Below are 15575 nucleotides of genomic sequence, written 5' to 3'. Positions count from 1 at the left end.
TCTTAAGAAACCTGTTTGGAAGCTGTTCTTGAACTGCATGCGGTGCCAGACCCTGATACTGATGCTGCTGAGGTGAGATAAACTTTGACCTTTCAACATGGCGGAGAGCAGCGAAAGTACAGTGAATGGTAGCATTGGTTCTGTTAACGCTGTGAAGGCCCAGGCTTCCTTATCCACCTAACAAGCAAGAGATCTGATTGAAGGAACTTCAGGGGAATTTGACTGTTTTTCCAAGTCTCCAAGGGTTACAAGAAGGTTGTGGGTGGAGCCCCGGCTGCAGCACGGGGTCTTTCTGGGTGAGTCTCCATGTTCTCCCTGTTCCTGCTGGGTTCTCTCTGGTACTCCAGCTTCCTCCACAGTCCAAAGACATCAAGAGGGACCAGGTTAATCCAGACTCTAAATTGACCGTAGGCGTGGCTGGGAGAGCCAATGGTTGTCTGTCTCTATGTGTTGGCCCTGCCATGGACTGGTGACCTGTCCAGGGGGAAGGCTGCTGGGATAGGCTCCACCCCCACCACCCTCAACAGGAGGAGAGGGGGAAGATGGAGGAATGGACATGTAAAGGTTGAAGGCTGATTATTAATTATCGCGTATATATTGTGTACATTGTGTACATTTTGTATATATTGTGAATATATTGTGTACATTGTGTATATATTGTGTACATCGTGTATATATTGTGTATATAATGTGTACATTGTGTATATGTGTATATTGTGTACATTGTGTATATATCGTGTATATATTGTGTACATTGTGTATATATTGTGTATATACTGTGTATATATCGTGTACATTGTGTATATATCGTGTATATACTGTGTATATATCGTGTACATTGTGTATATATCGTGTATATATTGTGTACATTGTAATTATCAGGCATCTTTGAGTGAACCTCCAGTAGCATCGAGTCTGTCACTGCCGGTGTTCTGTCTGCGAGTGTCCAGGTTTCCGGTGACGTAATCACGGTCACCCAATGATCGAGTAATCATATTTAAGAGAGAACAACATTTCATTTTAGTTCACATTCATAGAATCGAGAAATATTACGTGGAGTTTGATTTTAAATACAAGCAGGCTTGTTTCTGATTTTGGTTTTTCTTTTCCAGCAGCATCACGTGAGGAGCGACAGTCTGGACGCGGTTAACTTGGATCGGAACCCGGCAGAGAACCGAAGCAGGACCAGATCCTGCTTTTTCAGCACTTCTTAACTTGGGTCATTTCTCTGTTTGTTGGAACACGTGGAGCTGCGAGGCCACAATGACAGAGATCGTCTCCGCAGGTTGAGATGCGTCACTTGGCTACGAACTCAAGCTGCGCAGCCGCCGCGAGAAGCCAACATACATCAATGACGTCATAGCCGATGGTATAATACTCGGTATGACATGTGGGACGTTGGATGAGATAATATCCATCACCTCATGCTAAAGATATTCCATCCCTCCATACATTTTGTCCCTCTTATTAACCTGGTCCCTCTTGATGTCTTTGGACTGTGGAGGAAGCTGGAGTACCAGAGAGAACCCAGCAGGAACAGGGAGAACATGGAGACTCACCCAGAGAGACCCCGTGCTGCAGCCAGGGCTCCACCCACAACCTTCTTGCTGGGGGCCACAGGGAGGACCACTGCTCCACCGGGCTGATATCATTGTCATCGATGAAATATATGTCATCATATGATATCCTACATGATACATGATATGACGTCATACATCCTCCAATTGCATGTCTTGACAGGTTTCTTTTTGGTGACACACTACAAATGACGTCACTGATGATGACTTTCTGCTGGTCAATGTAAAGCAGCCAGAATTATCACGAGTCAGGTCAGTGACTGTCCGGGTCAGAGGCTCGGGTCCTCGGAGCGGTTCACGCTCAGTCCTCCTCCACGCGGGCGCGTGAGCTGTCTTCTTTGACATACCATCTCTGGACATGTGGAGCCGTGACGTCATCAGAAACCCCCGCTGCGCTCCACGCTGGGAGCGGGGAGCTGGTAGCGAGGGGGGGGGATGCAGGGCAGCCGGGGGCAACTTTCTACCGGAGTACGGTCTCTAGCCCGTCGAGTTCTGCAATTATGCCTCAGATAACCAGCGAGGGAACAGAACCGGGTTCTCAGGCACCGGCGGATCAGAGCGGCACCGGGGAAACGGCAGAAACCGGCAGCGAGGGGCAGGCCGAGCCGGACCCCAGACCGGATCCGGGCGACAACAAGGAGCAGAGCAGAGGGATGGACGCGAGCGGCGGCTGCGGGGACGGCGTGGTGTCCGCTCACGACCACCGCAGAGAAACGGCGGAAGAAAGGGACCGAGGCGGAGAGGAAGCCGTCGGGGAGCTCTCTGGAGCCCGGGAAAGTGCCGCACGGCGGACTTCGGTAGCCCGGGAGGACTCCCGGGGGCTGAGACCAGAACAAAGAGAGGGCGAGAACGTGTCCCCCTCGCCGCCCAGCGAGCGCACAAAGACCGCAGAGAGGCCCGAGCCCGGGGCCAGGAGGCCGGCCAGCGCCGAGCTGGCGGCCGACGGGGAGCCGCTCAGCCGCCTGGACTCCGAGGACAGGTCGGTGGAAGTAGTAAGTAGCGTGGCGGGGCCTCGTCTGGTGTCCCGGCCGGTCGGCGATGAGACGGAGGTCCCAACATGGAGCCGAGTTACTCCCGGGTCACTCCCGAGTTACTCCCGGGTCAGTGCCGGGTTACTTACGAGTTCACTCCAGATTAGTCCAGGGTTACTCCCAGAGTCCCCCAGGGTTACTCTCAGGATACTCCCAGGTTACTCCAGGGTTACCCCAGGGTTACTTCAGGGTTACTCAAGGGTTACTCCAGGGTTACCCCAGGGTTACTCCCAGGTTACCCCAGGGTTACTCTCAGGATACTCCAGGGTTACTCTCAGGTTACTCCCAGGTTACTCCAGGGTTACTTCAGGGTTACTCCCAGGTTACTCCAGGGTTACTTCAGGGTTACTCCAGGGATACTCCAGGGTTACTCTCAGGTTACTCCAGGGTTACTCCAGGGTTACTCCCAGGTTACCCTAGGGTTACTCCAGGGTTACTCCCAGGTTATTCCAGGGTTACCCCAGGGTTACTTCAGGGTTACTCCAGGGATACTCCAGGGTTACTCTCAGGTTACTCCAGGGTTACTCCCAGGTTACCTCAGGGTTACTCCAGGGTTACTCTCAGGTTACTCCCAGGTTACCCCAGGGTTACTCCCAGGTTACTCCAGGGTTACCCCAGGGTTACTCCCAGGTTACCCCAGGGTTACTCCAGGGTTACTCCCAGGTTACTCCAGGGTTACCCCAGGTTACTCCAGGGTTACTCCCAGGTTACTCCAGGGTTACTTCCAGGTTACCCCAGGGTTACTCACGAGTTCAGCTGAGAACAGGTGCCAGGATGCCGTTGATCTCTTCTGATCCAGATAAACAGATAATATCTGTTTCAGGGATCCTGGGATCATTGTGTGGAAGTAGGAAGTTAGACATATTGGCCACCTCCTGCATGACTTCCACCATGGTGGACTCGTGTGCACACATTCACACACACACACACACAAACAATCTTTAGACCCCCACTTGAAGTCATTGAGGGTCTCCGATTGGAAATGACAACAATGGACGGGGTTGTGTTATTTATGACCTCCAGACTGCGCACATGCATTGTTGAACTGTATGTGACGTCCTCATAATGCAGGTAATGTGGGCCTGTTTATCTTTTTGTTGAGGGCTAGAATTATCTGAGGTATCTCATCCCTGACATGCTAACTTCCTGTTGGAGTGCAAACCACCATCCATCATCCCTCCATCATCCCTCCCTCCCTCCATGCTCTCCCTCTTCTCCTGTTGAGGGTGGTGGGGGTGGAGCCTATCCCAGCAGCCTTCCCCCTGGACAGGTCACCAGTCCATGGCAGGGCCAACACATAGAGACAGACAACCATTGGCTCTCCCAGCCACGCCTACGGTCAATTTAGAGTCTGGATTAACCTGGTCCCTCTTGATGTCTTTGGACTGTGGAGGAAGCTGGAGTACCAGAGAGAACCCAGCAGGAACAGGGAGAACATGGAGACTCACCCAGAAAGACCCCGTGATGCAGCCGGGGCTCCACCCACAACCTTCTTGCTGGGGGGCCACAGGGAGGACCACTGCTCCACCCTGCTGCCCTACAAACATACCTCATCCCTGACGTGCTGACTTCCTGTCGCTCTACAGAAACCCACCTCCAGTTTTCTCAGGCCTTTACAATTTCAGTTAACTGCAGTCTTTGTCCTATGTGTCCTCCAGTATCAGCAGCACCCTGATGGACATGGAGAGCACGGCGTCCAGCGGTCGCTCCACCCCGGCCATGCTTAACGGTCACAGCGGCAGTATGGTGGCAGGAAGCATGTCGATGGCCACAGGTGGAAAATCCCTGAACTACATGTGTTGCTGGGACCAGTGTCTGCTGCAGTTTCCCAGTAGTCCTGACCTGGCTGAGCACATCCGGGCCACACATGTGGATGGGCAGAGAGGAGGGGTGAGTCCAGTCCTGTGGTGGTCCATAGAGTCCAGCAACATCATGCCCATGTCCAGTCAGGACCAGAGTCAGGGCCACAAGCGTCTAGTCAGGACCCTAATCTAGTCAGGAGGATTGCAGTCTAGTCAGGAGGATTGCAGTCTAGTCAGGGTATCCCAGTCTAGTCAGGAGGACCCCAATCTAGTCAGGAGGATTGCAGTCTAGTCAGGAGGACAGAAGTCTAGTCAGGAGGATTGCAGTCTAGTCAGGAGGACAGAAGTCTAGTCAGGAGGATTGCAGTCTAGTCGGGGTATCCCAGTCTAGTCAGGAGGACCCCAATCTAGTCAGGAGGATTGCAGTCTAGTCAGGAGGACAGAAGTCTAGTCAGGAGGGTTGCAGTCTAGTCAGGAGGGTTGCAGTCTAGTCAGGAGGATTGCAGTCTAGTCAGGAGGACAGAAGTCTAGTCAGGAGGACCGCAGTCTAGTCAGAAGGACAGCAGTCTAGTCAGGAGGATTGCAGTCTAGTCAGGAGGACCGCAGTCTAGTCAGGAGGACCGCAGTCTAGTCAGGAGGATTGCAGTCTAGTCAGAAGGACAGCAGTCTAGTCGGGGTATCCCAGTCTAGTCGGGGTATCCCAGTCTAGTCAGGAGGATTGCAGTCTAGTCAGGAGGATTGCAGTCTAGTCGGGGTATCCCAGTCTAGTCAGGAGGATTGCAGTCTAGTCGGGGTATCCCAGTCTAGTCAGGAGGGCCCCAATCTAGTCAGGAGGATTGCAGTCTAGTCAGGAGGACCGCGGTCTAGTCAGGAGGACCGCAGTCTAGTCAGGAGGATTGCAGTCTAGTCGAGGTATCCCAGTCTAGTCAGGAGGACCCAAGTCTAGTCAGGAGGACCGCAGTCTTGTCAGGAGGACCCCAGTCTTGTCAGGAGGACCGCAGTCTAGTCAGGAGGACCGCAGTCTAGTCAGGGTATCCCAGTCTAGTCAGGAGGATTGCAGTCTAGTCAGGAGGACAGAAGTCTTGTCAGGAGGACCGCAGTCTTGTCAGGAGGACCGCAGTCTAGTCGAGGTATCCCAGTCTAGTCAGGAGGACCCAAGTCTAGTCAGGAGGACCGCAGTCTTGTCAGGAGGACCCCAGTCTTGTCAGGAGGACCGCAGTCAAGTCAGAAGGATTTCAGTTGCATTGATGGATCGTTCCCTCCTGAAAGAAGGGTAGAACCATTTCCTGGTGATGTTCCCTGTGGTACTCAGGTTCTTATGTGTGTTTGTGTTGTGGTCAGGTGTTTGTGTGTCTATGGAAGGGCTGCAAGGTCTATAACACACCGTCCACCAGTCAGAGCTGGCTGCAGAGACACATGCTGACCCACAGTGGAGACAAACCCTTCAAGGTGGGCACACACACACACACACACACACACACACACACACGGACAGACTCATTTGTGGTTCTTTCTTTCTTTCTACAGTGTGTGGTGGGGGGTTGCAATGCCACTTTTGCCTCCCAGGGGGGGCTAGCGCGCCACGTGCCCACCCACTTCAGCTCCCAGAGTTCATCCAAAGTTTCCAGTCAAGGTCGAGTGAAGGAGGAGTCCCCATCCAAGGCTGGGCTGAACAAGAGAAGGAGACAGAAGAACAAACATAGACGCTCCCTCCGTACGTAGCACGCCCACATGACACACACACGCGCGCTCTTGTGCCTACAAACTACACTTGTAGGGTTGATTTTTTTTCTTTATCTGATCAGAGAAACCAGATGTAATCAGTTAGAGGAGAACTCAGACCTCTGGTAATTTAGCTGTTGGTGGACACCTGTTGTGATTCCCCTGCACAGGTGGTGTCACAAAACCGTGGTTCAAACTCTATGAACAGAACTGGTTACAGACGTGATTTACTTGGGGGTTCGTTTCATCACGTGATGAGTCTTTCAGCTGCTCTCACACACTCTCTGTGCTCAAAGCAGAGTGAGAGAGCAGCGGCTTGTCTTGTAGCAGGTCTGAAATTAACCACAATCAAACACTTTGTGGGTGGGAAGTGTTAGCATCAGCTAGCTCAGGTCCAGGCTAGTTAGCTTAGCCCAATGGCTGGTAGTGGGTGGGAAGTGTTAGCATCAGCTAGCTCAGGTCCAGGCTAGTTAGCTTAGCCCAATGGCTGGTAGTGGGTGGGAAGTGTTGGCATCAGCTAGCTCAGGTCCAGGATGCTGGTTAGCTTAGCCCAGTGGCTGGTAGTGGGTTGGAAGTTTTAGCATCACCTAGCTCAGGTCCAGGCTAGTTAGCTTAGCCCAATGGCTGGTAGTGGGTGGGAAGTGTTAGCATCAGCTAGCTCAGGTCCAGGATCCTGGTTAGCTTAGCCCAATGGCTGGTAGTGGGTGGGAAGTGTTAGCATTAGCAAGCTCAGGTCCAGGATGCTAGTTAGCTTAGCCCAATGGCAGGTAGTGGGTGGAAGTGTTAGCATCAGCCAGCTCAGGTCCAGGATGCTAGTTAGCTTTGCCCAATGGCTGGTAGAGGGTGGAAGTGTTAGCATCAGCTAGCTCAGGTCCAGGCTAGTTAGCTTAGCCCAATGGCTGGTAGTGGGAGGGAAGTGTTAGCATCAGCTAGCTCAGGTCCAGGATGCTGGTGTGTCCAGCAGGAATCCTCCTCCTCATCATCATCAGAAGCAGCAGTCGCTCTTCTAGTCCTCAACAAACCTTTGGTTCTGTTGACCCAAGTTCCAGTGGAGCTTTGGAGGTGCTGCGTCAAATCACTGCTCCCAGTCAGGAAAGTAGTTCCGGCTACGTGTCTGATTCTACCACTACAACGTCTCCTCATGTTAAACTGGTATTCATCACCAAGGTTACACACAACCCTCCTGATATTAATGCAGGCAGAGACGCAGCTACGCTAACACTGACCGTGAATATGAATGTGACCATGAATCAGGATGTTGATTTAACACACACACACGTGCGCGTGCACACACACTCTCTCTAACTGTAGGTCTGAACTTTGCAGCCCGTCCTCATGATTTCTTCGATGCTCAGACCATGGACGCCATTCGCCATCGAGCTATCTGCCTCAACTTGGCAACACACATTGAGAGTCTCGGCAATGGACACAGTGTCGTGTTTCACAGCACGGTGGGCACACACACACACACACACACAGCTCCAGTGCAGACACTCCTCTGTAATTAAACTGCAAAGCCACAGTTTTCATGGTGCTCTATTTGAATAGCAGCTTTCTAGAGGTTAAGTAAAAACATGGTGTGTGTGTGTGCGCGTTGGCGCTTTCAGGTCATAGCCAGAAGGAGAGAGGACTCTGGGAAAGTGAAGGTTCTTCTGCACTGGACACCTGAAGACATGTAGGTTGAGCTCTATCTCTGTCTTCTTCTGTTGGCTGCCCTAAGCTCCGCCTCCTGCAGCGTGTGATGTCATTATATTGATGATGATGCACGTTCATGGTCCAGCCTGTGAGCCTTGTTTCTGCTGGACAAGCCATCTGCCGTTCCAGTTTCTCCAAAAACTGGAGGTTTTTGCATATGATACAAAAAGATGAAGAAGTGATGATGATGATGATGGTATCAGTTTGGTGCTAATGCTAACAGCTAACCTGCTATCAGCAAGACATTCAACAACATTGTCATGAATCCAGCAGGTGAAGGATGCCCTTTTTATTCCTGCTGGAGGGAAGCAAAATGATCTCAGTGTGACCCCAGTAACGCGTGTGTGTGTGTGTGTGTGTGTGTGTGTGTGTGTGTGTGTGTGTGTGTGTGTGTGTGTGTTTCAGCCTACCAGATGTGTGGGTAAATGAGAGCGACCGGCAGCAGCAGAAGACTAAGGTCGTCCATCTGTCCCAGCTACCCACAGACACCGCTGTGCTCCTGGACCCCAACATCTACAGGTGTGTGTGTGTTTGTGTGCGCGCACGCGTGCAGTGGGGGGTTGCAGACACACACCCTCATATCTGACCTTCTGTTTCCTCCAGGATGTTCTTCTAAGCAACTTCAGAGGACTGCCGCTGTCACTTGCTACTAATCCAACTGAGGAGGAGGAGCCAGGTTGTCCCAGAGGACTCTGGGAGTGTAGTCCTCTGTTAGGTGCTGATGGACTGTGGACATGTAGCGAGAGACATATTAGGGTACACCAATAGACAGAAACTAACTGTAGACTCATTTGTAGAGACACGTCTTTGTAAATACTTGAGATTTGTAATATATTTTTATACTTTTGATTTCTTTTCTTTTTTTTTACTGTAGATAGATGACCCTGTTTGGTCAAACAATTTTAAATAGATATTTTAAAACGGATATTGATGGTTTGCAGCAAAGTAACATTGCTTTGGTTTAAGCCTGGTTTATGCTTCTGCGTCGCAGCGATGCCGTAACTACGCCGTCGACGCAGACCCCTACATGAACCCTACACCATAGCCTGACACGTCGACGCGACGCGTTGTGACGTGAACGACAAGGACTGTGATTGGTCCGCTCAGAGGAGGTCGCCGAATGCATGAAGAGGTGGAAGAACCTCCGCGATAAATGTGTGCGTCTCCAAAAGAAAATGGCCACAAGAAGTCATGTTTGTCGTGTTCAAAGTTTACGGTTTGATTCATGAAAGCCAACAGTCGTTCAAAGAAAAGCACTGGACTTTCAGTTGGAAGTAGTTTTGTTTTGGAATCCGACAAGAGCCCCCGAAACCATACAAAGGCACAGCCACACCCCCTAGTGGCTTGGCGGTGAATTGCAGAGCAACGCGTTCCCTCGACGCAGAACTTCGAATGCTTAATGAGGGCGAAGGGTCTACGCAGAAGCATAAACCAAGCTTTAATGTTATTAAATGTTTCCTACTGTCGGCTGTTGTGGTGTTGTTCCTACTGCAGGGGGCGATGGGGAGCTCAGAACTCAAAAGATGGTCTTCTTCTTGCTAAAATAAACTGAACACTTGTCACTCACTGAAAATCCTTACAATCCCAGAATGTGGGAGATATATACAATGTATATATGTGTGTATATATACATATATGTGTATATATATTTACAGATATACACTCGTATATATGTATACATACATATATACGAGTGTATACCTAAATATGTATGTATATACATATGTGTATATATGTACAGATATACATATACATATATGTGTGTATACCTAAATATGTATGTATATATGTGTATATATTTCCAGATATATATACATATGTGTGTATGTCTGTATATACGTGTATGTCTGTAAATATACACACATATATATGTGTGTATATTTACAGACATACACGTATATACACACATATATTTAGATATACACGTGTATATATTTACAGATATACACACATATGTATATATATCATATACATATATGTCTGTATATATCATATACAGATATACACACATATGTATATATATATCTGGAAATATATACACGTGTGTATATCTAAATATATGTGTGTATATACGTGTATGTCTGTAAATATACACATATATATGTGTGTATGTATATATTTATATGCACATATATACACAACATAAATACTTCACAAAGTAATAAATGCAGTACTTTCAGCCCCGCTACTACAAAGCTCAACCCAAGCCAACCAAACAGTCAAGTTGCAACAACTGTTTGCCGACCGCCGCCGCCACCTGTCGAGGCTTACAGGGACCACGTGACCGCACCAGCGGCGACATCCCAGCTTTCTGTGGCTCTGGCTCTGCCTCAAAAAAGAAAATAAAAGTGACGTCACAATCAGTGGCCGGAAACCAGAGCGGAGCGACGATGGCCGGACTTTTGAAGAAGGTACCGCAGAGGTCACGTTAGTTTCAGGGCTAGCGGCACAGTCCCGGCATCTCGCTGCTGTTAAACCCGCAGCGCAGAGCAGAGAACTCGTTCGTTTGAGCGACTTGGTTGAACCGACTGCGCCAGCTAACTTGTTAGCTGAGCAGCTAGCGTCGAGTGGGATCGGTCGGATGTTCCTGCTGTGACTAGTATCACTACTGGAACCCCGGTTGATGGGGAATTTGCTTCTTTCTTCATGAACATTTGTTACACGAAGTTATACTTCTATATTACGCTTCTAAACCGAGTAAAACGTCTCGTGGTCTTCCTGGCCGGGAGGACCGAGTACCGACGCCTTCAGAGTCCCAGATGAGTGTGTAGCTGCGTCACGGTGTGTGGTCGTGGGTGTTTTGTGTCCTCTGCAGTGGTTTCGTCACTTAGAGTTCTAAATGTAGCAGGAGGATCTAAACTGCCACTGAGGTTTGTGTCAAAGTGCGTTCTACGAATGTTCCTCCAGGGCAGTGAGCTGTACTTGACCTGTCGGGGGCTGAGAGGTGACTCACGCCACTGGCTGCCCCCAACATCCGTCCTCAGGGGTGAAAGTGTAGATCATTGACTAGTTTTACTCAGTAGAGGTGAGAGTCTATTAGTTGTCCAACCACTGAGACCTAACCTGGGTGTTTTGTCCTTTAGACCACCGGCCTGGTGGGCCTGGCAGTGTCCAACAACCCCCATGAGGTAGGTACTGCACAGATCGGGGAGGGTCCTCTACCTAGGATCGCATGGCCATCGTGTCACTAACGACCTACCTTTGCTGCTCCCAAAGCGTCTGAGGATTCTCTACTCCAAGATCCTGGTTCTGCTGCAGACCATGCCCCAGGACGCTGCCTACAGGAAGTACACGGAGCAGCTGGTCAGCGAGAGGTTCAGCCATGTCAAAACGGTGATTTGACTCCCCACTGGTCTGAGAAGGCAACTGTCAATCAAATCTATGGCCACGGCATCACATGACTGTCTCTTTGTTCTGGGCTCCAGTGTTTAATGTTGGCGTCTGGATGCCAGGAGCTGTTGTGACTGGTGTCACTCACCTGTGAGCTGTCACCTGTCCCAGCTGCCGGCTTCAGAAACGTTTCCCTCAACTGTCCCTGTCCCATACAGACAGGGGTGAAAGTGGCTTGAAAGTCTTGCCAGAACTGTAGGCACGTGTAAAAAAGAAGCGCCGCCGCCGACCAAGATTTATGGTTTTTTATTGGTTTTGGGTGATTTTTATGACAGTTTTCGGGTGTCTGTTCCCCACACAACTGCAGCCCTCATCGCCCCACCCTTCCCGCGCTACCCCTGGAAATGCTTTGAAAACTGCTTTGTACAGCAGCTGTACTGTAACACTACAGCGCGGACAACACATGGACACACAGATCATCAATGTCACTCAGTGGTTTCTTCTTCCTCTCACTGGCAGACTCCTCAGACAGTCTCTCCCTGGACTCGCTCTCATCAAGGAGTGGCTCTGAGTCTCAGTCTTCCGTGGGTCTCATTTTGCTAACTTTCTCTCCTGCTTCTTCAACTCTGTCACTTGCGCCGCATGCTTGCGCCGCGTCTGCTGCGTTCAGAGCGAAACCGCCTTCAGACGTCGTTTTCTTTATTGAATATGGGATTTTGACAGCTCACCTTCTCCTTCTCTTTTCACCGGAACCCCTGCATACAGATGATGTGACCAGAGTTCACCCTGTCTGAGTTCTGACCAGGGACTTGTGTGACCTGAGCTGCTCTCCTTACTTGAACTAGCAATTGTTGGTTCTGTGTTGACCATTTTCGAGCAGTGGTTGGCAGTAGGTGGCCCTTGGGCCGAAACGGGCCCTGCAGCACTGTCACGTGGCCCAGGAGATTATTTTGATAAGTCTTAACATTGTGTCTTTTTTTTTTACTTGTCTAAAAAAAAAAAAAGACAGTTTTGAGCTGAATTGAAATATTTCATTCTGAAAGCCTCTGCAGCTTGGAATCATCCACGAGTGTCTCCTACCTGGCAGGTAGCGCGAGTGACGTCCTCCATCACTGGCCTGTGTGATGCCGCTAGCGCTGGTAACTTCCTGTTGAGACGTGACGCCACCAGGATGTGGCTGCTACCAGGCTTGAGTCAGTGCTTCTGTGCCACGCTGAGAACCGAGTGGTTCTGTGTGGTCGTGATTTTACTCTCTGCTGTTTTTAATGTCTCACCAATAAACCCGGAAAGTGTCAGCACCTGACACCTGATACCTGTCGCCCATCAATGGCTTCAGACGATCTGGTCCACTTTAGGGGAAGTGATATGACCGGACCACTTCTGTCATGGCCCTCAAACACACAATGCTTGTGAAGTTGAAACAATTGTATTCATTTTTCTTGACCCAAAGACACAAGGATGGAGTTGAAGACGCTGTGCGCTGGGGTTTAGTTTGGATGAATCGGGCCGTACGGTACCAAGGGAGTCTGTTCGGAAGCATCAGAGAATGGGTTGTATCGGGTCGTATGGAAGATGCTGCTAGTCCAGCACGCCACGGGACCTTCTTCCTGTTTAAAGGACACTAATTCACTGGTTTGGTCTCTCCCCCAGGAGCCTGATGTAGAGAAGCTGGAGAAGAAGATGGACTGTGGCCAGATCGAGGAAGTCATTTTCCAGGTATGTCACTCCTCCCTGATGCTTACCAGGCCCTCTGGTTGTCGGCCTCTAGAACCTGGTCCACGTTCCCAAGTCCATCAGGGCAGATGCTGACTCCAACAATGTCCTGAAATACTGATTCAGCTGATTGTTGTTGATTCATCATTTCACCACTTGTGCTCCAAAGGGGGGGGGGGGGGGGGGGGGTGGACTAGTGATGTGGAGGAGTACTGTCAACCTGAGAGAAGATGCTGCTGTCTCTTACCAGATAGAAATTTGTACCGAGTTCTAGTCTGGTATCCCAACAACAGGTGAGGGTGCGATCCAATCAAGGGGTCCAACTCAAGGGACCGCTCCAACAGTTGCCTTTGACAGTGGGGGCGGAGCTAGTGAGCCGTCTGTGTGTGATTAACAACCTAATGTACAACAATTCCGCTGTCCCTGAGTCAATTTCATTAAAAATTCCCAAACTTCATAATGACTCTTCCATCCATGGAGCAAAGATGGCAGCCGGTGGGAATATGAGCTGAGGAAGCGTTTCACTTCCTCAGAAATCACTTTGGTCCAGATGAGTCATGTGCTCTCCATTTGAAGGTGACAGGGCTGTGCTGCTATGCTAAGCTATGCTAATTCCCTGATATTAATATCTGCTGAACATCTCTCTCTCTCTCACTGCGTGTGCGTGCAGGCAGAGTGTGAGTTGGCTCTATCCAGGAAGATGGTGGAGTGGAAACCCTGGGAGCCGCTGGTCGAGGAGCCCCCTCCCAATCAGTGGAAGTGGCCCATATGAGTCCACCTGTCGATACTGCTGTCCTGTGTGTGTGTGTGTGTGTGCGTCCATACCTCTGATTAAAGTCGTCTACAACTAAAAGCTGTGTTTCCATGTTTATTGTGTGACTGATGATTGTGTTGAGCAGCATTCATGTTGTAGCGACATGAGTCACACATGCATGGAGTTTCGCTGAACACGAAATACTTGAGTTGTGCTGGCCTGCTGAGTCTCAGTGGAGCCTGGCTGGTGACGAGGAAGCTCGTCCACCAGTCAGTCTGTTCCTACAAACCCTTTCATGCATTAAAGATGCAACACAAAGTGCTTGACAATAAAAACGTACTCTACAAATATTAAAAACCCGCCCCTCCCACCCCCACATATCAACACACACACAGAGCACTCACCAACTGTCAGTGTAAAACATGGCAAGGCACTGAGGAACCAGGTGAGGAAAAACCACCTATGGAAGCCGTCCACACTGAGAGGTGTCACGCCTACAGCCACAGGAGGCGCTGCCACAGAGACCACCTGACCCGGATAGACTACACATGGTGCAGTGCCCCCCAGCCCCGAAGGCTCTCCAGGACGACGTCCCTGCGGACAGACAGTGGACAGACAGACAGTGTGGAGGGCCCCCATGAGGAAACACTGGAGTTCACAACCGACATATGAAAAGACAGTAGGATCGGGTAAAAACAGGCACGAGAGAAAATAATGATAAAATCCTTAAAACATAAAGATTTAGAAAATTTCAAGATTCAAAGACTTAAAAATAAAGATGTAAAGATTTAATATCAATAAAAGATATAAGAATAAGTCGTTAAAACATTAGACCTAAAAATAATAAAGCATAATAAAATTAAAGGAGTAACAGAAATCAGTTAAAAGCCAAACTAAAGAGGTTTGTGTTGAGCCTCCTTTTAAAAACACCAACAGTCTCTGCAGCCCTGACGTCCTCCAGCAGGCTTTTCCATGATCGTGGACCATCGTGGCTGAACGCAGCCTCCCCGTGGGTTTCAGTTCTAACTTTGGAGATGACTAAAGGCCAGAGGACCTCAGGGTCCGCGAGGGTTGATGTGATGAGAAGCAGGTCAGATAAACAAGATGGTCCAACACTGTTGAGACATTTAAAAACTAATAAAAGAACTTTAAAGTCAATCCTGAAATGCACAGGGAACCAATGCAGTGATGCTCGTCTGAATGAATCCACTCCTCCAGTCACAGGAACACTCACATTCCTCCAGGCTCTGGTCCAGGAGGTGGCGCTGCTGCCATTGTTGACACCAGTTTAGTAATAAATCTGTCCCTCTCTTTCCTTCTGTCTCTCTGTCTTCCTCCATTCTGTCTTTGTCTCTGTCCACCAGTCTCTCCTCCTTTCTCTCCCTCTTTATCTCTGTCCCTCTCTTTCCTTCTGTCTCTCTGTCTTCCTCCATTCTGTCTTTGTCTCTGTCCATCAGTCTCTCCTCCTTTCTCTCCCTCTTTATCTCTGTCCCTCTCTTTCCTTCTGTCTCTCTGTCTTCCTCCATTCTGTCTTTGTCTCTGTCCATCAGTCTCTCCTCCTTTCTCTCCCTCTTTATCTCTGTCCCTCTCTCTCCTTCTGTCTCTCTGTCTTCTTCCATTCTGTTTTTGTCTCTGTCCCTCTCTCTCCTTCTTTCTCTCTGTCTTCCTCCATTCTGTCTTTGTCTCTGTCCCTCTCTCCTTCTGTCTCTCTGTCCTCCTCCATTCTCTTTGTCTCTGTCCATCAGTCTCTCCTCCTTTCTCTCCCTCTTTATCTCTGTCCCTCTTTCCTTCTGTCTCTACATCTTCCTCCATTCTGTCTTTGTCTGTCCATCAGTCTCTCCTCCTGTCTCTCCGTCTTTATCTCTGTCCCTCTCTCTCCTTCTGTCTCTCTGTCCTCCTCCATTCTCTGTCTTTGTCTCTGTCCATCAGTCTCTCCTCCTTTCTCCCTCTC

General features: G+C 49.7%; 2 protein-coding genes across 4 annotated transcripts; both read left to right on the top strand.

Moving 5' to 3' along the window:
- The first annotated feature begins 1990 nt into the window (after window positions 1-1990).
- Window positions 1991-10099, top strand: aebp2 (AE binding protein 2). Of its 3 annotated transcripts, XR_015112391.1 has the most exons (9): window positions 1991-2556; window positions 4267-4498; window positions 5752-5859; window positions 5938-6124; window positions 7444-7583; window positions 7740-7807; window positions 8233-8346; window positions 8431-8583; window positions 10008-10099. XR_015112391.1 is itself a non-coding variant. In XM_086201415.1 (8 exons), exons 1-8 carry the CDS (start codon window positions 2078-2080, stop codon window positions 8441-8443), a joined length of 1326 nt encoding a protein of 441 aa, XP_086057541.1. In that variant the 5' UTR covers window positions 1991-2077; the 3' UTR covers window positions 8444-9375. The 3 variants fall into 3 exon arrangements, 2 of the variants coding, with proteins under 2 accessions (XP_086057541.1, XP_086057539.1); XM_086201415.1 differs by lacking the exon at window positions 10008-10099 and having other exon boundaries at window positions 7459-7583; window positions 8431-9375; XM_086201413.1 differs by lacking the exon at window positions 10008-10099 and having other exon boundaries at window positions 8431-9375.
- Window positions 10100-10127: 28 nt separating this feature from the next.
- Window positions 10128-13728, top strand: ndufa5 (NADH:ubiquinone oxidoreductase subunit A5). The gene is made up of 5 exons (XM_086201416.1): window positions 10128-10238; window positions 10911-10955; window positions 11044-11160; window positions 12808-12873; window positions 13541-13728. Exons 1-5 carry the CDS (start codon window positions 10218-10220, stop codon window positions 13640-13642), a joined length of 351 nt encoding a protein of 116 aa, XP_086057542.1. The 5' UTR covers window positions 10128-10217; the 3' UTR covers window positions 13643-13728.
- Window positions 13729-15575: the final 1847 nt, after the last annotated feature.

Source organism: Aulostomus chinensis, chromosome 4 (assembly GCF_037954235.1).
Source record: "Aulostomus chinensis isolate RoL2024-O1b breed Wild chromosome 4, RoL_Achi_v1.0, whole genome shotgun sequence".
Lineage (NCBI taxonomy): Eukaryota > Metazoa > Chordata > Actinopteri > Syngnathiformes > Aulostomidae > Aulostomus > Aulostomus chinensis.
The sequence above is the reverse complement of the archived record's forward strand: the minus strand, read 5'-3'. Positions and strand labels throughout refer to the sequence as shown.